A 22,838-nucleotide genomic window follows, 5' to 3' on the forward strand; every position below is an offset into this window, starting at 1 on the left:
ATTATTGAGCAGGCAAAGCATGCGATTCCCTAATGAATGACACCATCTGTAGCAAATATACTGTATCTTTTGGTTACTAAACAGCATAGTTACTGAATAGTTCTTCTGTGTCTGAATTTGTAAGTTAAAATAGGACAACTTTCAAAAGCTGAATATTTGGAGGGGGGGTGCACTAAGAAATAAAATATGTAAAATAATGTGTATTAAAGTACATTATTATATTATCAAGGTAGTGTGCAAAGAATATCCAAACCGGAAAATTAAAAAAAAGATAGTATTGTAATAATGCTTACCATAAAGTTTCCCAACTAGTTTCTTAATCTTCATTATAATGGTAAAGAATTTTGGAATTCTGAACATATTGAGAATTTTCAAGATTGGGGAAAGCTAGCTTATAGTATTCAGATATGCTAAAGTCACACAGAGTTAATTTATTCTTGTGTGTTGTTGAAAAATTGGATGTTGCCTTTCATTTGACTTTCTCTGGATTTCTCTAACACATTCATAATTTCAGAGATCCAATATTTGTGCATTCCAAGACAGCAGCTCCAGCAAGGACTGATACAGCTGCAAAAATTAATCTCTGCTCTCTTTTTCTTTCTTTCTTGGGGAAAAAAGGAACAGAAAAAAGTGTTATTTCCCAGCCATAGTTGCTCCCTCCTGCTTTCCTTTTCAACATTTTTATTTGCCCACTGAAGAGTTCTTACTGCCTGGAAGCTTGCATTCCTTTATCTTTTCTGTAATAGAAAAAACTTGTCTCAAATAGAGTTCAATTAAAATAAAATTTTCAGATTGTACGTTAAGTTAATCTTGCTTTCTTTTTTTTAATAGTCTTACAAAGTCTGCATAGCAGGCAATTGCCTATGGTTTGAATCTAATTAACTTCAATGGAATCTGAATGAATTATGTTGCAAGGGTTCTAAAAGGTTCATGTACATAAGTTATACACCACTTGGCATTTTGGGTAGCAATAATTCTCCTTCAAAGCAACCAAGGACTGAAATGAAGGAAATGACAGAGCCTGAACATATGTTTTCCTACTAAAACCAGTTGGAAATAAGTATGATTTCTCTTTGTTCCTCTGCTATCAACAACCAGCATAAATAACAGCTACTTCATTTACTAATTATATTATTTCTAAACTAAGATTCCCACTTTGAAGTCACTCAAAACTGGCTAGTGAGTTCATTGCTTATGATCTCTATTTTATCTTCTAGGAGTAGCTAAACCTTAGATCAGGATGAGGTATTCCCACATTTGGCAATAAATGAACAAAGGTTTTCAATGTAAACCCATTGAGATTCTGTATTGTACAGGTTACATTCATGAGTATGTGAATCATCATATCTAATAATGACTTTTTAATATACTTTTAGCTTTGGAGTCTCCTGTTACAGAAAAAATGGAGTGGTGCGCTGTAAATGCAAAGAACAGTATGCAGGGTCAAACTGCGAAAGGTATGGACATGTTTTAAGAATGATAAATCTCAATTTAGCAATGCAGTTGCTTTACTTCTCTATTCCTTGCTCCGACTGAAGTTATTGAAATGATCCTCAATGAATTCAGTTCCTTTATTAAAGAAGTGCTCTTACATACATATGAGCATTAAGAATTGTGTAAGAATGAATTCACATTCATATGCAACTCACAAGTGTACAAAGTACCCATCACACTTTGAGTGCATAAATAGTCTCCATCATATATCCATCTGTACTGAAGAAAGGAAAGGAAGAGAAGCATAGGATAGGTTATATAAATCAAATGAATGGGAATGGAAATTCAAATGAATGAGAGGAACAACCTATAAAGACCAAAAAAGCTTGCATAAAACAGATTTTTATATCTGGGTGCTGCACTTACATTATCATTTTTTTTAAAAAAAGTTAAGGCCATGGGGAGCAGGCTGCTGATGGCATGAGGCTATGAGAGTGGTGGGACATGGGGGCCATTTTCACTCTATAATGGAAGTGTTGGAGTGTATTAAATCTATTAGAAATCAAAGCCGTTTCAGGCATTTCCAGGGCAGCAATTGCTAGGGGCGGGGGAAAGAAATGTATCATTTGTAGCTCCACTTTTGCATTCCTGATGACTCTATGAGCAGGCTCTCTTTCATTTGGGTAGGTCCCATGGAGTGACTGAATGCAAAAATTTGCCCAGGATCAGAACAAGTTAACATGAACCTCAATGAATTCAGTTCCCCTATTAAAGAGAGGTGTTCTTACATACATATGAGCAGGTCTGTCAAACTCACAGTCCGTGGGCCAGATGCATCACATATTGGCCACACCCACACCCGGTTTAGTGAAGGGGAAAAAAAGATGTGATACATCACATGACGTCCCAGTGATGCTGTGCGTTTTTGACATCTCTGCATATGAACATTAAGAATTAAGTAAGAATAAACTGCATTTCAACTGATTTCCCATTGAAAGGGCAAGCAGCACTCCATGGCCCCAGGAAGCAATGTTGTTGTTTTTTTAAAAAAACACTTTTCAAATCTCTTGAACACCTATGTCAAAAAATTGAAGAATATATCAAGTGGATGAAATGTGAAAAATTATATTACAGCGTGACCTTTTGGCATGATTTTTTTTAATAATTTATTTTCCTCACCAATCTGCTATGTCAAAGAAGCTGGAAATATTTCATGAAAAATATTGGTGTTAGATAAGTATAAGGAAGCAATGCAAATTTCAATCTTGGAACTCTGGAGGTCAGAGCAATAGATCAGATTTCTGGGTGAAGGGAAGTGCTCCAAATTTCTACCTTGTTGTAGATTTATCCCCACCCCCCTCAAAATGCCACCAGGCCAAAAGATCTGAAAAACATGCGTATGAATAATTTCTGGGTTTGTATTTTCACTCCAGATGTGCTCCAGGTTATTATGGAAACCCTTTGGTGATTGGCAGTACTTGCAAAAAATGTGACTGCAGCGGCAATTCGGATCCTAACTTGATCGTTGAGGATTGTGATGAAGTGACAGGCCAGTGTCGCAACTGCATGCGTGGTACCACAGGATTCAATTGTGAGCTCTGTGCTCCTGGTTATTATGGGGATGCTAGAATAGCTAAAAAATGCGCAGGTACTACATTTTGTAAAATATTTGATATGTTCCATGAATATGCATGAAAAATTGATCCTCTCTTGACTATTTATATTGCATATTTCTAAACCACCCATCTCCCTCAGAAATATTTTGGTGAGTTTATAGAAAAGAAGAACAGATTTTATGGATACATAAAATAACATTGGAAATACAAACATTAAAAAACAAAAACAGTATAACAGCTGGAAGGGACCTTGGAGATCTTGTAGTCCAACCTCTTGCTCAAGCAGGAAACCCTAAACCAGTGGTAGCTAACCTTTGTGAGCTCCTGTGCCAAAAATTGTGTGGGTGTTTGCACGCTCACGCTCGTGTGTCAGCACCCAGAAGGCAATGCGTGCCTCCCCACACCCCCTAAGCATGTGCATGCAATCCCCACCCACCCACCCCTACCACCTCCTTACCTGAACTGCTCCTCACAGCTGATTTTTGTCTGGTTTGAGGCCTTTTCCGCCCTCCCAGAGGCTTGAGGAAAGTTTCTGCAGGCTTCTTCAGACTTTATAGGCCAAAAACTAGGCCCTGGTATTTCTGGAAAAACAGGAAGTGACAAAATGGGCCTACTTTTCATCCTGAAAAGCCTGCAGAAGCCTTCCTCAAGCCTCTGGGAGTCCAAAAAAGGCCTCAAACTGGCCAAAAATCAACTGTGAGGCGCGTGCATGCCCATTGAGGTAAGTTTGCCTGCAGCTCACGTGCCAGCACAAACGACTCTGCGTGCCACCTGTGGCATGCATGTCATAGGTTCGCCATCACGGCCCTAAACCATTTCAGACAAATGCTTGTCCAATCTCTTCTTTAAAAGCTCTAGTATTGGAGGAACATTGCTAAGGAACAGTGCCACTAAGATCAGAACTTTCATTTAAATATCATATAACTTATAACTGGAGATATAATTCCTATTGCTCTGAAAATTATTTCAGAGGGAATCTGGCTTCTTTGTGCCTTTACAGCAAGGCAGATTAATATACTGACATTATTATCCATAAAGGATATCTGTCTGCTTTGCAGGAGTGCATTAATCATGCAATTTATACATTTATATCACAGTAAAACCAACCCATCCTAGGGACTAAGCCAGGGGTGGGCAAACTACAGCCCGAGGGCCACACCTGGCCCATTGGTCATTTTAATACGGCCCGCCTCTGAAAAAAAAGTATTCCCCTCTGAAAAAAAAATCGGAGCTGGCCAAAAGAGACCCCGCGCCGCACGCCAAAAAATTGCACACACAACACGGAGCTGGGCAGCCGCTTCCCTGGTGGCGGGGCCGAGGTCGCTGCCCAGGGAATGCCCACTGCTTTCCCTCACCAGGGCCAGGCGGTGGTGTGTTGCCCTGCACCGCGTGGCCCCCGCCTGGCAGCGTGTTTCTCAGCTGGTTTCCTCCTCCTCGGCCATACAGAACAAACACGCAGAGAAGGAGGAGACCAGCCGGCTGCTTGGGGGAAGCTTTCTGCGCTGAAAGAGGCAACTACTAATCTCCGGCTTTGCTCCGCTTCTCCAATGGTCCGGCACCACCCTGTTCTATGAACCGGCTGCTCGGACTTGCTGCTCGGACTTGCTGGGCCTGACACATAGAACAGAGCATGCTGCAGGCATCTCGCGACAAGCCCCAGGACATGTGGTCACCTGCTGGCTGGCCGGGCCAGGCCGGACTGGAAGAGGCACATTCTCCAGGAGAAGGAAGAAAGCGTGCTCTGGGAGGGCGGGTACTGGGCAGGTAGGCGGATGTTCCGGGACCACTTAAAGGTCAACTTTAAGAGTGCCCCCATGGAAGAAGCCAAGCAAACGTAATGATGGCAGGAGTGATGGGGCATGTGTGTCCCTCCACAAGGAGTATGAAGGGAGGCAGACACCGCACCTCTCAGGAAAAAAGTAGGTGCCAAAGCCCTGGCTGTCACCTGGGAGGGGACTGTCACATGCCCTTGTTGCCCCCGCTGCCTCTACTTTTGTTCTCGTTCTTGGCTTCTTCCATGGGGGCGCTCTTAAAGTCAATCTTTAAAAGCTGGAAGACATTTTGTTAGATCGCCACCAACTCATCGTTGGGAGAGGTGTAGCCCCTGAATACACAAGAAGTCTTGGGCAAAGTTCTCTGACTTTTAAAATGCATCTGTGCGGTGTTTGCCTCCCTTCATGCTCCTTGTGCATGCCGGGAGCACCTAACTGGAGCAAAAGAGAGCGAAGTTGACTGCTATGAAATGAGCACCTTGGCTTCCCCTCTTGCTCCTCACAGTTGCCCTGAGCTGGTGCGGTTCTTTACTTGAGCAGCCAGACACCCGCAGCAGCGCCCGCAGCAGCAACAGGCAGTTCTGCCCGGGCTCCGCTCAGGTGTCCGGCTGGGGCTGTCAGGAGTTGCTACCACCGGCGCAGCGCCGCGCGGCTCCAGTCCCGCGTTGCCTTGGGAAGGGAAAGGCAAAACCAGGAGCCGCTGAGCCTGAGCCTCTGGTGCCGCTGCTGCCGTTGCAAAGCGCCGTCGCGGCTCTTCCTTTTTGCCTTTCCCTTCCCGAGGCAACGCGGGACTGGAGCCATGTGGAGCTGCGCTGGCGGTAGCAACTCCTGACTCAGGGGGCCTCCGAGGGGAGGGAAAGGAGGAGGAGAAGGTGGGAGAAAGGGTAGGGGGGCGATTCTCAAAAAATCTTGTGCTGAGCCGGCCCGTCTGTCAAATTTTAAAAGTCAATGTGGCCCCCGAGCCAAAAAGTTTGCCCACCCCTGGACTAAGCTAATTTTAAAGCATAATAAGACAAAAGTGCCAAAAAAATTAATGTATTCCAAAAATGAATCCTTTAGAAGCCCAACATTTAAAAATTGCACAAACTATTCTGCTTTTTTTATCTTGAAAGTAATAAATAATTTAGCGTTTCAAGCAGTATAAGGTTTAAAAAGTATAAGGTTTATATTATATTCGTGATAACAGTCTGTTGATTGAGATAATACATATATACATTTGGGAATTTTGTCCTCTTTCTCTACAGGTGTTAGATAAATTCATTTCTCATCTGTAGTATTTTGAACACTTCAACATTATAGAGAAATATAGCCAGTTTTATTTTTAGAATTCAGAGATTAAAAGAACGGCATGAAAAGTAATGCAATTTTTTATCAGCGTTATTTTTTTTTAATCAGGGTCAGAGCATAGAAATTGTAAATTAGCAAGCATCTAATGGGAAATCACAGATATTCTATTAACATGATTATGCAAATGAGCCATTACCAAAATAGCATTATTTCGTAAATGTAAGAGCATAGACATTCAAAATTGCAAGAGTGTTACTTTTTATATGTCAGTAATTTCCTCAGAGCTGTTATGCTGCAAACTTACATGTTTCACATATAAATTAGTTAGGTCATGATTTAAAAAAAAACACATTTATTGTTCAATTGCAATAATTGTTTCTGGAATTATTTTCTGATTTATTGCATACATTTTCCCCAAACCTATATGTTTATTTCTTGCTTTATAGAAAAACAACTATTATCAAACGTCACAATGCCAAATTCCTTGTGTCTTAAAATAACATAGTTTGTAAGGTAGTACATAAATGCTGCCTTAAATTCACTGAGATCTCTACACAGTCATATAGTCACATTCTATATAGACATATAAAAAGGATGTACATACAATGAACCTCTTTGATCAAGCAAGTAAAGCCAATCAAATACAATCATCCAAATAACTAAAACTTTATTAACATATACAAAGGGATGAAGGGCCAGTTTGGTGTGGTGGTTAAGACACCAGGCTAGAAACTCAGAGACCCTGAGTTTTAGTCCCACCTGAGGCAAAACGCCAACTGAGTGGCCTCTCCTTCTCCCAGCCCTAAGAAGGAGACAGTGACAAACCACTTCCAAATATATTTTGTCAAGAAAACTGCAGGATCTAGTCCAGGCAGTTGACCAGAAGATAACACTGACTACAATGCCTCCTCCCTCCCCAAAAAATTTCCAGAGGGAAAGTATCAGTAATAGAATATACTGAATTTGTACGCTAAAATAAAATTTAAACTATTCTATATTGTGATTAATGCTTGACCAAACTTTTTTTATTATGATCAACTATCAGTCAGCTATTTTTCTAAGCCTATTGGCTTTGGGTTATATCGTTTGAGCAAAGGGAAAGCATATCTTGGCCTCATAATATAAAATCCTAGATGTAGCTTTGCTTCTAATGCCAAATTATTAATTGAATTCAGACTAAGGATATAGAATGGCTTTCTACCTGTCGGTCTCTCTAATGCAAGAATATCAATAAATATTCCAGAACCATAAGTATTATATTACAACTTATTTAATTTATTATGTAACATCTGTTTTTATTCACCATTTTAAGCACCTTCTCCCCTATAAAATTGTATGAAATGAATAGCATAAAGAATCTTGACATCTTTAACAAGCTATTGTGTCTGAACTTAGGGTAGGTATGCTGCTACAGCTGAATGAGAAAGCTCCAGAGGGTTCCTCCATAATGCAAGTGGTCAGGGTATAAAACATTGTGTTTCTTATAAGCCCATTCAGTGCCTTTTTAGAGGAAAGAGGGCAAGGGATTCCCAGGCTATAGCCAAAGTACAATTCAGGATTTTAGATGGGTCAATATTTTTCATATGAGGAAGAAAAACCAATTCTTTAAAATATAAAGTCAAAAGTTGTTTTAGTATTTCACATTTCTTCCTACATGCCTGATTCCTGGGCAACTGACCTCTATTGACACAAACAACAGAGAGAAAAAATTCATGAGGGCAGGAGCTGTGGGCAGCAATTGAGATGGCTGAAGATTGTAGAAAAACAATCGAGGAAAGAAACACCAGGGAAAGGAAAATAAAGTGAAGGGAGTTTGAGGAAATAGGTAAGGAGGAATTAAGAAATGAAGATATGGGTGTATAGTATAGTGTATATTGTAGAACCGTCAGCTAGATAAATGGCATGTAAAAGATGTCTCAACTCACAGAAGGGGTGATAGCATGTGAAGTATTCAGAAAAGACCCTCCCTAGTTTTATAGAGAGTAAAAGGAAAAGAGGGGAGAATTACTTGCAGTCTTGCAAGATTCTATTAGTGAACACCCTCTACAAAAAAAAAAAGAAAGAGCTAGTACTTCTTGTCTAAATTATCTCAGAGAGTTCACAATATCCCAGTATGAAATAATTATTTACTTGCATGCTTACCATTTTAAACAAGTGCACAGTAATAAATTGACCTGTCTTTTCCCAGCATGCAACTGTGGAGGAGCACCTTGTGATCGTCGAACAGGACAATGCCTCGGAGAACCTCCAATGCCTGCTCCAGTCACAGATTGCCCAGATATCAGTAAGAAGAGCAGGGATGTATTCTGTTGCTACACTCAGTCCTTCTTCCCCATGTTTACATCTCCAAATTATATATATTCTGTGGTCCTTTTGGCCAGCATTAGTTTATGGAATGATAGATGTAAAAGAGGTAGACATTAGAATATGCTGCAGGTAATCCTCTACTTAAAGTATGACCACAATTGAGCCTAAAATTTCTGTTGCTAAACGAGACAATTATTTGGTGAATTTTGCTCCAGTTGTTAAGTGAATCATTGCAGTTGTTAAATTAGTAATATGGTTGTTAAATGAATCTGGTTTTCCCATTGACTTTGCTTGTCAGAAAGTTGAAAAGGTGATCACAAAAAGGTGGGACATTGCAATCATCATAAATACAAGTCAGTTTCCAAGGCTCTAAATTTTGATCACATGATGATGAGGATGCTGCAAGGGTCATAAGAGTGGAAAATAATCATAAGTCACTTTTTCAGCGCCATTGTAACTTCAAACGGTCACTAAACAAATTGTTGTAATTGGAGGACTACCTCTACATTAAAGTTTAGCATAGGAATTACCTGAAGTAAGTCTAGGCAGACTGTAGTTCTGAGGTCTCTGAAAGATCCTTCTGTTTAGCCAGATGCCTGAACAAGAGGCAAGAATATGTTAGAAAAAAGAAGTGAGAGAGAAGAATGGAAATAAAAGTTTGCCCATAAACTTTATTTATTTTAATTTATTTATTTGATTTGTCAATCGCTTACAAGATAATAGGTTAAAGTATAAACATGAGTAAGAGTAGAGGAAATAGGTACGAATAAATGGAGACAATAGGACAGGGACAGTAGGCACGATGGTGCACTTATGCACACCCCCTACAGACCTCTTAGGGAAGGGGTGAGGTCAATAGTGGTTAGTTTGAGGTTAAAGGAGTGAGGGTTAGACGATGTAACAACAGAGTCAGGTAGTGTATTCCAGGCATTGACTACTCTGTTGCTGAAGTCGTACTTTCTGCAATCAAATTTGGAGCGGTTTACATTGAGTGCTCTTGTTGTGTGCTCTTGTATTGTGGTTGAAACGGAAGTAGTCATTCACTGGTAGGACATTGTAGCAGATAATTTTGTGTGCTACGCTTAAGTCTAGCCATAGGCTCTCGTCATCCATGCCTTGCTTCAACTCCAAAATGTGACTCCCAAAAAATTACCCCTGAAGGAATGTTGTTCCTTTTTTTTTTAAATGCCCCTTTTCACAATGATTCATTGGGAGAAGGAAAAGTTCAACCTAGGAAAGGCATTTCAAAGAGGAGACAACCTGAAGTGAAACAGGATGAAGGCTTCTACACCAAAGGCCCAATCTGCCTAGGAAACTTAATCCCACCGAGATTTAAGACAGTTGTTCTGCCTACTTCAATGTTCAGTTCATGCAGCCAAGTTTTGGACAAAATGACTGGAAACCTAGATCAAATCTACTTTCTAAATATAATGTATCCAATTATTTTGAGGTGGCATTTAGCACTAGCACTGGTGATGCTACCTGAGGTAATGAAACGTCTGCAAGAAAACAAGCAAGCTCAGAGAGCACAAGGGCCCATCATTTCAACTCTGAGCTACAAATATTCTCCTTTATTGATTTGTCCATTTTCTTTGGCAATGGTCACCCCTCAATATATTTAGGAATAAAGAACTGAATTCTGTTGGGGACGATACTTTGGGCTTTTGACCATAAATTAATAAAGTAACTAGTTTTTAAAAATCCAAATTCAGTCTTGATTTCTGGTCAACTTCAGCCCCAGATCTTTCTTTTGTGAAATTAAGCTAAAGATAGGTTATAAAACAGGGACCAATGTCTTTTGTTCTGTGTATCTCTTTTATTAAATCTGGTATTCACAGAGATAAATGTTTAAGAAATAAAATCTGTCTAGTATCCCATTAAAAATAAATCCATTTACATTTGGAAAATTGTTCATATGAACTTTGTCTCTTTTTTGTGTTCTGCAATAGTTGCTTTCTTTTCCTTTTAATTAATTATTCCACTTAAGTGTTATTTTTTTCTCTTGCTGCCCTGCAAAAGAGTATTTCCTATAGTTTCCTAATTATATGCTGTACTTGTTAGGTAAGGCAGTAGGTGTTTCACTTTGAGAACACTGTATACTAACATTATTGTGTTTCTGTGAATTTAAAGCCATCTAGAAATGTGAAAAGATTATATATTTTTGATATAAAGGTTTTATTATTTCAATATTACTGGTAATAACTGTACAACAAAAATCTGAATTTCTTGCTGTGAATTTCTTGTGCTGTATATCTTTTTGGCAGATTTTTCCTAAATGGGGAAAACAAGCAGGAACATTATTTTATAAAGCAAAAAAGCCACTTGAGTTTTGCAGGGTTCTAACAAAAATGTGTAATCCTTTTCAACTGTCTTCATTTTCATTTATTGCTAGGTTGTGACAAATGCATTTGGGACTTGACTGATGATATCAGCCTGGCAATCCAATCCATTGAGGAAAGCAAAGAAATTCTACTAAGCATCTCCACTGGAGTTGCAGCTCACAAACACTTGCATGACCTCAATACCACTACTTTTATCCTCAAGGTACCTAATTTCTTCATTCTTCAATCTCATTAAAAAAAAATACTGTTTCTGGAAACAGCTTCCATTCAGAGTTAAAATAAACAGGAGTGGGGAGATTTAGGTAATTTTTTTTTTTATGGTGGGAGAAAAGAAGATATGAAACCTGGCCCACTACAAAGAAAATAATAATTCTGTTCCATTTTAAATTTGCTCCTTCCTCAGCTATTATATGCCATGAAAAAATAGAACACATGTCAATGCATGATATCAGCAATCAAATACATAAAAGGGCGCCATAGGGAAGATGGTCAAGACCTAATTTCCATTGCCACAGAAACGAAGATTAGAAATAACAAGTATAAATTACAACTACCAAGAGTCATTTAAATATAACAAAAACTCCCTGGAATAATATCTATACAGCATCTTACCTATGGTGGTTGTGAGCTCTGTCTTACAATTTTTAAGAAGAGACGGGATAGTCACCTTTTATGCATGGCTTAATATATTGTCCTGCACATCTCAGAGGATTAGATTAAATGACCTTTGGGGTCCCTTCCAATTCCATGATTCTACGATTCTATAAATAGATCGAGTTATAGTCTGCAGAAATTTCAAGCTCAGCAAGTTTACAAGTCATTAACGTCACAATGAAATAATACATGATATGCGTACCATGGTCATTCCAGATTTATTACCACTAAGGCAACTTCAATTTCAGCTTGCACAATCTCAGACACAGCTCTGTAGCATACTCAGTTCGTATATTCGTTTAGTTTGTCTAAGTAGAAATTTAGATACAAAGACATGAGTGAGAGAGATAGGAGAGAGGGAGAGGGAGGGAAGGAGGGAGAGAGAGAGAGAGAGAGAAAGTGTGTGTGTGTGTGTGTGTGTGTGAGAGAGAGAGAGAGAGAGAGAGAGAGAGAGAGCTATACATGCACTGCACATGAGTATAGTGAATGGACAGTATCAGTCAAGAATAAAAAAGATTTAGGTTTGTTAATTTCCATTCAGCTGTAAGCCTTTGGTTGGTCACCATCTTTTTTCCTAAATTATTTTGATAGGGTGCAGTTAAGTATTAACAGAATAACAAAATTGGAAGGGACCATTCTATACAGTTACAGATTAACAGAGTTGGAAGGTACTTTGTACTTAGTCCAACCCCCCTGCCCAAGCAGGCCCTACATCATTTTTGACAGTCCAGTCTCTTGAAAGCTTCCAATGATGAAGCACCCACAATTTCCAAAGGCAAGCCGTTCCATTAGTTGATTGCTGTCACTCTCAGAAAATTTCTCCTTATTTCCAGGTTGAATCTCTCTTTGTTCAGTTTCCATCCATTATTCCTTGTAGCATACAAGGAATAATGGTGCTTTGGAAAATAGCTTGACCCCCTTTTCTCTTCTCTTCTCTTCTCTGGTACAACCCCTTGCTGAGGCAGGAGACCCTAAACCATTGCAGGCAAATGACTGTCCAATTTCTTCTTAAAAAGTGAAGTAGAGAGAGGGGGAAAGAGATAATCTATAGATTCCCTCCCTTTGAAAGAAGTGACAAGTGGGGGAAGGTGATATAACAATAAATTGCAGAGTAAGTCTTGCCACTAATCAGCTATTGGAAAGCTGTATGGAAAAACTGATCTCTCAGTGGTTGGAGTCTTTTTATTAATAAAAAAATGAGGTCAATTTTAAAATAACTTGGATGAAGGGCATTTTCCAGGAATTAAGCAAGAGGAGTGCATTCCTTTGATTCTGTTGGGTCTCTCAATGACTTTTAATGTCATTGCTTGTAATATTATTTTATGTTAATGGATTGAAGCTGAAGGCAAGATGCTGGGCAGGAGGGGTGTGTGCTTCTGTCCTTCCTGGAGATGTAGTCTGAGAAATGATGTTAATATTGTAGTGCTTATTTAACACCTTGGCTGGTGGCTAATGCAAGGAGGGGATTAACATTTTTGGTACTGAGGAAGCAAGCCTCTCAATGGATGATATCGAAGAAGTCATGGATGGTGTCAAAACAAAGGGATAGGAAAATCTTTTTCAACTAAGTTTTTTTTTTAATTAAAACAAACAAAAGGCATTAAAAGAAAAATACTCTCTATGTATTTTTCACCTGATAATATGAACTGTGGTGATTTCTTGAAGCAGTTCTTTGCCTGCAGTTGTCCCATGTGTTATGTCCTGAGGACTCTAGGAGTTCTCACTCAGGTCCAGTCCCTTTGCGTGGGCGACTTTTCCCTCTCACCCATTGGTTGATTCTCCCAGCAGCCAGCTATAAAAGCGGGCTGCGGGGTCCAACCAGTTGCTGATTGCTGCGAGCCAGTTCCAGGCGTGGCAAGCACGGTCAGCCCTTTATTGTTATAATAAAGTATTGTTGCACTCATGCTCTGGTTCAGCCTCTCATTGCTCAAACTTAACACCATGGGTTCTATATTATACTGTTATTGAACAACTACATGAAAACATTGAAGAAGGTAATTTGAAGTTTGGGATTTAGGGTCACCACTTACTCTTTGGTCTCCTTGCTTTATTCTTCAGAGGGGGATATTATCATTCTGAATATTGTTTCAAAATGGTGATGGAATTAATGTGGACTAACCACTGAAAGTCAATCTTGCTACAAGAGTTGTTCTGATGATTACTTGAAGTTTCATCCTGTATTGAACAGAATGGCATTTCTCTTGAAAGCAAAGGAGATTTTTCTGAGTTTGGTTTTCATCTTGGATGCCAGTATTTAGCTGAGGCTGAACTACAGTACATAGACCCATACTTGGAAAACATCTGGTCAAAGTGACATATATGTCACGGAATAGCAGAATGTAGGATGTGGACAAGATTTTAAAAATCATCTATATGACTAACTGCATTTGTTCCACCATATCTTAATTGTTGCTCTGCTCTATACTGTATACAGTGGTCTTTGAAAAGCAAATGAAAATATTGCAGCAGATTTTTGGCTAACAGAGACTGTACATAAAAATATAACTCCCATTTCTTTGAAACAGCTCTATCATACTCTCCATTTCTAGCTACTATTTGACCTTTATAGCCCTATACATTTTAAAACCAGAATATCCAGTGAATTACTTTCATCTATACAACTTTTCCCCAATAGTGATATCATTTTGGAGAAACGTTTTATGTCTTAACAATTCCGAAAGTACTGTTGAGCAATTTGATGACACATCAAATTCTGAAACATTCCGGCAGAGAAGATCCAACTCGTTTTCTCATTAATAGCTTTCTGAAAGTTGGTACTAAAACCGAAAATATTAGTATGTGTTATCCAGTTAAAGTACTTTGACTGCTGTTCCATTTTCTTTCTATAAAACCTAGTGTAAATTGGAGTGCTAATATATTGATTTTTACTGTAAACATCCTTGGTTTCTTGAAATAAACTGGGAAATCAATGCTCAAAGTAAATCAAATAAATAAGAAAAAAAGGGGGGGGTGTTAAAATGGAGGAGGAAAATAGAAGGAATTAAAAGGAAGAAATAGAATTTCCTCTAAATGGATCTATATTTACTTTCCTAAAATGTTTTAAAAGATTGGCATGACCAGGATGATAGATCATATTCTCAGTATAAATCTGGTTTTGCATTCTAAACAGCTAGACCATGTTCATATCCATAGAGCATGGTAAAAAGAAAAAGGGGTAGCTATTATTATCTGGATTGCCTATGGTCACATGGTACTTATCAAAACCACATCTAAATAAAGGGGAAGGAATTGTCTTCCATCATCTCTAAGGAAAAGATAAGAGACTCTGGACTTAAGGAGCGAAGAACTACACAATAGAGTTTCATCAATTAATCTATCATACATATCGAGAAAGATAGGTGCCAAAACAGATTCATCAATAGATTTTATGCTTATACTGCCTCTGAGTAGGTGCCCATTTGTGTATAGATTTACAAAGGAAGATAAAAACTAATACAAAATAATATACTATAAATCAGAAGAAAAAAAGAAACAGAAAGATGGAAGGGAAAAAAAATAGAAAAGAAATGTAAAAAGATACAAAGAAGTGGTTTTCACACTTCTTCACAGCAATTATTAAATGCAATTATACATTACCCTTTACTCTGAGGTTACAACATGACCCTCTTCTTTCTATAATCTACCCTATCTTATCATCAAAGTCATAAATTCATTTTTGACTGTTTTACAAAAAGCCCATAAGATGTTTGCAGTCAATAATAATTGTTGTTCTTCTCTCAAAGAAGTCAGTTTGAATATCTCATCATCCATCATCTTCACCAATTATTTTTCTATTTTGAGTAATGCCATTATTATGCATACTGTGTGTTTCTTCTATGCAACAGAGAAAATGGGAAAAATGCAAAGGAAGCAAACAATATATGGAACCTTAGCAAAAGTTTTGCTTAGATTGCTTGTACAGTGCCTGTGACAAACAGTAGACACCCTCCTGTGCACTATTCATTGGTATGGCGTGTATACATATGCAAACTAGTCTGTGGTGTGGAAAAAGAAAAGCAGAACCAGAACAGGAATGTGAAGCCCCATGTAGAGACTGGGAGGCTGCTATGCAGCCTGTTTCTGCTTAAAATGCAATAAAGCACTAAATAAGCATCAGTTAATCATAACATAATTCTCATAACTTCTGCCTTATGCCTAAGATCCATTCCAACCTTCTGATTCTGACATTCAGAACATCACAACTGTATTCATGTGATGAAGCTCATTAATACATATATTCCTGAGGTAATTGGTCTGTAAGTACCTTGAAAGAATGAAGATCATTTTTAACAATGAAACAAATTTGTATCATTGTTACATTCAGGAAAAATTATCCGAGAAGGACAATCATTCTGCTCTTCAGACAACCCAGGTTGATGCTGCTGCAAATGAAATGACAGAACTTATCAGGAAAATTGATGCCCTTGATGAAAAGGTTTGCTTATTATGTTCTATTCCATCTTATATTTCTCTTGCCTTGAGCGGGATCAGCTTAATAACGCTAAAGAAATAAATTGCAAATTCCATGAACCAGTAATACTATCAGTAAGCAAAAACAGGCTAAATAACAAAGTTCATATTTTTTTTCAAGTAAGCATGATTGGCACCTTTTTAACCTTCCTGAACAGATCCTATATATCTCTCTCCACCACCACCCCGTGTATATGTGTGTGTGTGTGTGTGTGTGTGTGTGTTCCCCACACACAGAGTGGGGAAAATTTTGAAAAATATGAAAAGTGTAAAGTTGTAATGTCATATATTGTCTACACTTGCCTTTCTTTCATTGCCAACAATCAGAGTGCTAATTATTACTACTGCGCGAGAAAATAAATATTTTATTTTCATTTCTATGTTAGCTGTGGTGGCACAGTGGTTAGAATGCAGTATTGCAGGCTAACTCTGCTCACAGCCAGGAATTCGATTCTGACTGGCTCAAGGTTGACTCAATCCAGAACTATGGAGTAGTATATAAGTCTAAGTGCTATTGCTGTTTTAAAAAAACATGTGTAAAGCTGTATTTTGGAGTATTTAGGCTATGCTCTTCTAATAAATTATAAATTATTATAATTTTTTGTTTGGAAAATGTTGACAGATGAAAAGCAAAAGTTTTGTCAGAACAATAGATTTTTAAAATAATTCTCTTAAAATCAAGCTCCAATTGGAAATTTCATGTTGGCAAATCTGTTTTAGAATTTGCACTATAGTTTTTGCATGTTCCAGCAACTGTGATCAATAACAGGTACAGCAACTGCAGGAAAGACTTCAAGTTCTATATAAGCATCCTCAAGAGTTCAATTTGTCCATTTCCATGATACAAGCAAAAGAATGGTTATAACAACTACATTTGGCAGAAAACTCTGTGGTACAGGACCAACTCTCAAGTACAGTAAGTGCAACGAATTCTGTGGCCTTAAATGGGAGTCAGTTTGAAAGTAAACAAATAGAAAATGGAGAAAAATTATAGGATGACACCAAAGTGTGAAAGATTTCTACAAGATTGTTTTGCAAAAAAAATACCTATCACTTTTTGAAAGACAGTGGTTTCTTTTCTTGCAGCATTGTCAAATATCATGTACATATTACATAGATATCCATGTCCATAACAGCCAGAAGCCACATCTGGTTACATTAAGCAGGCTTTTTCATACTGTAGATTTAAATGTAAAATAAAATGTGATACTCATGCTCCAAACATCTGATTTTCCATAGAGAAATCAAGAATCAGGCAAAGGTCAGCAGCTGCAGAAGGAAACTATGGAGACCATTAAGCGTGCTACTATTCTTGCACAAGAACTTGGAAATATTGTAGATAACATACAAGGTAAACTGGGAGCATTTCTGATTCATATAAATAATGGGGTACATCCGTGGAACTGGCAATGGAGAAAGGTAATTATAGGAACATTTATAAACTGTCCAAAATTAACATATAAATGAAGAGAACCAGAATTAAAATCCAGTTTTCACAGCTATAGTTTTTACTAATCAAATTATTTGATACATACCCTCTCAATCCCACCCCAAAACAACAGAGAAAATTTGTTAATTTTATTTTTTTTCTGTACCAGGAGATCAGATTTGTATGGCAGCTTTCAACTTTTTCTACTCTTCTTTGTATTTACAACAATGTTATGTGTATCTTGAGAATGCAAGCTAATTTTAACACAGAATGATAAAGAAACAGATCCAGATACTTTCTAAAATCCTTGAACAATTTGATTTGAAATGTGGGAACTACCTTATCCCTGGGACATTTCTATGTTAAAAAAAAGTCAGTTATCCAAATAAACCACACTGGGACATTTTCACAATAATTTAGGAACTTGGAAATGACTCTTCCTTCCTACAATGGAACAAAGGCTAAAGGCTAAGAGCAGCAGGACCATAACCACAATGTGCTTCGAAGAGTTCCTATGTACAGTAGATTCTGCTCAGTAGAGCCACCAACATATTGGCATTTTTTGGTGTTCAAATGAAGACAATTTCCAAGCCCTTTAGATCAATGTTTCTCAACCTTGGCAGCTTTAAGATGTATATGCTTCAGCTGCCAAAATTCCCCAGCCAACATGTGAGTTTTTGCCAAGTCATGACCTAAAGCAGGGGTCCCCAAACTTGGCAACTTTAAGACTTAACTCCTCTGGGAGTTGAAGTCCACAAGTCTTAAATTTGCTAAGTTTGGAAACCTCTGACCTAAAGTATAGGACCTCTGATCTATTCAACAAGTGGTGCTCTGATTCAAGCAAAGAGAAAAAAATATTTGTAGCAAAATGGTGACTATTTTGAAGGAACATAACTAGAAAGGACAGCAGCAGCTTTGTCAATAAAATATACAACAAAAAATTATCTTGAATCATATGCCTCTGCTTTGTGTACAGAAATTGGCAGCAAAGCAGAATACTATGGTATTGAGCATGATCTGAGGCCTGAAGATATTGCTCAGAAGGTCAGAGCAGCAGAAGAGATGCTGAAGGACATCAGACTTCGTAGACCTTTCACCTTCCAGAGGCAACTTGCTGATGAAGAGTCTGAAGCAGCTCAAGACTGTGAGTTCTTCTATGGATTTGGGCCCTCAGCAAGTCCTCTCTGATTTATCTCATCAGATGAGCAGATTCAACTTAGAGAAGGTGATCTTAAGATACTCAGGCCCTAAATTATGTAGGATTTTCAAGGTGATAACCTTTGAAAGGTATACAGTGCATACCAGTTATGATGCCACTAATCAGCAGAAAAGCATGATGGCATTATTTCTGTACCTTGAATATTTTATGTGATAATTTCAACATCTGGATACTTTGAGATACTTCAGTAAGCAAAATAAAAAATATTTATGGCAGGGATACATAAGTTTTCCTTCAGAGAGCACAGCACTTTTGTGCTAAATCACATGTTGAAGAGCTGGGAATACAGTTGCCTAGCACTTTCATTGCTCATTTCTGAACTCTTCAACAAAAGTGCTTCAGCTCTTTTATCCTTCTAATCTACCCCTCCTGTCTATGACATTGGCATCACCTCAGCTCCATTCTTGTGTGATTGCACATCATTCAGTAGGTGAGAAGAGGCAGCTGACTTCTGATTTTGCTGCAGAGTACTGCCACAATACTTTTGCAACATGAATGCTAAAAGCTTTCAGGTAGGCATTTCCACTGGAGGGAACTCTTGTCACTCCTGGTTCCTCAGCAAACTATCCTCTCATTTTGCTTCTCTTTTGAAATGCAGCTTTATAGATCCCTCTCACATATTTAAAAAGCAGGCAGAACATGAGGTTAAAAACATGAAGGAGGGGAGAGCTGTAAGCTATTAGGATGCTGGTTTTGGAGCTCTCCTACCAGTGAGCTGGAAGGTGTGTTGAACTAGCTCATGCCCTCCTTTTTGTGTGTTGAGGTCAGCAGCAGTAAGAAGCAGGAAGAAATTTAAAAACACTGTTTGAATCTGAGGATTGAAGACTAGCCATGTAGAAGTACACAAGTTCATCACCAGCAAGAGCTGTAAAGTGTACTACAGAGACTGAGAAATAGGGAATTTAAGCACATTAATCACTTGCCTCTTCTCTTAGTATTAAGGAAAGCTGAAAGTTGGGAACAGAAACATAATGAAACCAGGTCTTTGATTCCTGACATATTGGATCAGCTTGGGGACCATCACACCAAACTCACAGACTTGCAAGAGGCTTTGCACCAAGTTATTGATGACATCAGAAAAACAGCCACTATAAATAATGAAAGCATTGCTAAACTCCAGGCGCATGAGGTACCATGCCATCTATTGTTTCAAAATTGTTGTATTTTAACATTTTTAACAGTGCAAAATACTGGCCGTAATCTATCAGGATAACCTTGTTTATTATACGATCGATGGTGTATGTACGGCTAAGGAAATAAAATCAGATACTGGGTGAATTCACCTTACCAAATGGCTGGGAGCCATCCAGAGCTCAATATAAGAGGAGCAGTTTGTAAAAGTGTTATCAATAAATAAGTAAATGAATAATAGCAGTGATCACATAGGCTGAGCTTCAGAAGGGAAATGTGCTCATTTCCTTGTCTACAATTGGGCAATGTGCTTATCACAATAAGATTTTATACTTTATGGATAAGTTCCAACCAGTTTTAAAGAAGGTCTACATGTATGTCTTGTACTACATGCATTCTTCTCATGTAAGAATGAAAAGACCATTTGAATTACTTATGCTGTTTCAGAGAGCTAGGAGGAAGGGTGTTGGGACAGTAATAACAATGAAAAGTATCTTGAATTCTTAGTCAACGCTAAGAAAGATGGAACTTCCTCCCATATTGAAAGTTCTTCCCTTTATAGATATTTATCTCAGAATATTCACCATCAAAATGTTCTAACATTAGAATATTATTCAAAGACCTGCGCAATGTAAACTAAAGATGTTTGGAGCATATACAGTACTAAGCTTTTGTCTACAACATCTTAAAGCAGATGCCTCCTTTCCAGGGATCACATACCAGACTAAGGTTTGCACACTGGTACCACATTTGCAGTTTCCCGTACACCTATAAAGCATCTTTTAGAGATTGTATCCAAAGCACTGCACAGCCCTTATTAATAAATATTAATGTTTTAGTAATGTTCATTATATTTGCTCCACTTCCAAATATCAGTTATGTTCAGTAAAGCATTTGTTAATTTTACTGTGGATCAAAACATCTAATTTACTCAAAATAATACAATAGTGATTAGCAGACAACCAACATATTTAAGGAATTATTGTTTTTTTTCTTACAGAAACAACAAGAAATATTGGAGGAAGAGATTGACACTCTGAACAATACCCTAGGGATGGCCACAGACATTCTAAATATTTCTCGTGGAATCATCTTTGACATGAATGAAGCAATACAGGTGATCTTCTTTTTAAATAAAGCATCAAAATCTACTGTCTACCTGGTCCACAGAGTTTACATCTTCAGCTTTTAACACGATCTTCAGAATGCAGTATTATACTAACATCAACTTTAGCAAGACTTAGCAGATACTACTAATAATCATGTTTTGAGAAAAACAGGGTTGAGGTGATACACATTGGGCATTTAACCACTATTCAGATTGCATCTCATACACACTAGATTAGCAGTAAGTCCCTCCTGGAGTAGTATGAAGAACTTCAGAATAAATGAAATTTATTTATTTATTTCAATGGTTACATTTGAATGGGAAGTTCAAGAATATAGATTTAGCCCCACTAGTAAACCAGACCAGGAAAATATTTCCATAGAAAGGCTAAAAGTACTTTCATTGAGATTGACTATAATAACAGAATCTTGGAGTTCTGAATGAGCTGTACCTTCTTCTCCTCCAGTGGATTACGGAAGTGTCTGTCAGAGTCACTTCCAAATGTTATCTCATTCTGGACAGAAAAAGCATTTCACCCCTGCCTGCATATTTGGGACAATTGCAACCAAAATTTCTGTCACTAAGCAAGGCGGTTGTTAAGTGATTAATGCCTGATTTTTATAAACTTTTTGCTATGCTTATTAAGCACGTTGCTGTTAAGTGAATCACAGAGTCAATAAGCAAATCCAGCTTTCCCCTGATGACTTTGTTATTCGATCCTGGCTGGGAAAGTCACAAATAGCAATCACATTACCTCAAGACACTGCAGTCATCATAATTATATGCTAGTTGCTGAGTGCATGAATGTTGATCATGTGATTGTGAGGAAGTGTAAGGACTGGTCATGTAAGTCACTTTTTTCAGTTGTAACCTCAAGTGGTGGCTGAAGGAATGATTGTAAGTTAAGGGACTACCTATGCTTACATAGGAAGAGCTACAGCAAAGGGTGCAAGTCCTCAACAAAACTAGAAGTGATTGCCTGAAACTGTAGCATCATTCATCCAGTTGGAGACAATGGCAGAGAGAAATCTAAATTGTGATATTGGATCATGGTATCAGGCAAGTACACATAGCCACAAGTACATAGTTATAATCAGCTCAGTGTTAATCAATAGTTACTGACAAAGAAAGACTGCTAGGTACAGGCTTAAATGATCTAATAGGAAGTGTGTTCTCTGAGCCATCTAGCTAGGATTAACAGGAGTGATGCAGACAGGTAAAGAAATAATATGCAGAAGATAGATAATGAAGGAAGAGTGATAAGGAAGGGAATTACCCAATATTAAGATAGAGAAAGATATCTGGCTCTTTCTCCAGCCCCTGAAAAGAAGAATGGCTTTTGACATGAGTTTTCATTATCAAGTCTCGTTCCTCATAGTTTCTCTCATTTTTTACAGTACAGTATATGGCCTTGCTATTTTATTGGGTGCTTTGAATGCTGTTTTTATGGTATGCAACCCAAAATGGATTGAGTAGGGCATCTCTATAATTTTGACAAATAAATAAACTCCTTCAACTTGTGTCAGGATTGCATATTTTGGGCTGAAGTTGAAGCTATGTAACTGAATGTTTCCTTTATTTAACTCCTTAATGAATACTGAAGAAAATAAGGCCCTATCACAATTTTTTTTAATTCTAGTTGTATCCCTTGCTGCAGTTATGTTTTTCACTGTAGAAAAATGCTCAGCTAAATGATCCCCAGTTTGAAAGGATACGCTCCATCATCTCAATGAGAATCCATTTATCACCTTACCACTATCTACCTAATTTGGAAAGACATTTTACAGTTTATAGAAAAATCATAGCTACTTTTTCTTTACTCTTTTTGTTTGGTCAGAATGCATCCAGGCTCTACGCAGAAATAGATGGAGCTAAAGTACAGCTACAGGACAAACAGGCCAACCAGTCAAGGTTTGATGAAGATTTGGTTGAAAAAGCCATGAAATATGCACAGGGCCTTCAGGACCTTGCAGATAATTTGGAGAGGTAACTTTCAAGTGTATTAAGCCAAATTCTCTTTCTGCAATAAATTAGTACAATCTAAACAAGGGAAATCACACTTAAGTCCC

The 22,838-nt window shown here is 38.0% G+C and overlaps 1 protein-coding gene across 1 annotated transcript in view; it reads left to right on the plus strand.

The window, feature by feature from the left end:
• Nucleotides 1–22,838, plus strand: part of LAMA4 (laminin subunit alpha 4) — a 109,955-nt gene that overhangs the window by 41,518 nt on the left and 45,599 nt on the right. The window contains exons 4-13 of the mRNA XM_087912821.1: nucleotides 1,377–1,457; nucleotides 2,868–3,082; nucleotides 8,298–8,393; nucleotides 10,809–10,960; nucleotides 15,737–15,847; nucleotides 17,122–17,233; nucleotides 18,288–18,455; nucleotides 19,466–19,659; nucleotides 20,662–20,778; nucleotides 22,607–22,755. Coding sequence (XP_087768947.1) covers nucleotides 1,377–1,457; nucleotides 2,868–3,082; nucleotides 8,298–8,393; nucleotides 10,809–10,960; nucleotides 15,737–15,847; nucleotides 17,122–17,233; nucleotides 18,288–18,455; nucleotides 19,466–19,659; nucleotides 20,662–20,778; nucleotides 22,607–22,755 — 1,395 coding nt within the window. The remainder of the gene's footprint in view (nucleotides 1–1,376; nucleotides 1,458–2,867; nucleotides 3,083–8,297; nucleotides 8,394–10,808; nucleotides 10,961–15,736; nucleotides 15,848–17,121; nucleotides 17,234–18,287; nucleotides 18,456–19,465; nucleotides 19,660–20,661; nucleotides 20,779–22,606; nucleotides 22,756–22,838) is intronic.

The sequence above is a fragment of the Pseudonaja textilis genome, chromosome 1 (genome assembly GCF_049901715.1).
Source record: "Pseudonaja textilis isolate UNSWEBS1 chromosome 1, rPseTex1.2, whole genome shotgun sequence".
NCBI lineage: Eukaryota > Metazoa > Chordata > Lepidosauria > Squamata > Elapidae > Pseudonaja > Pseudonaja textilis.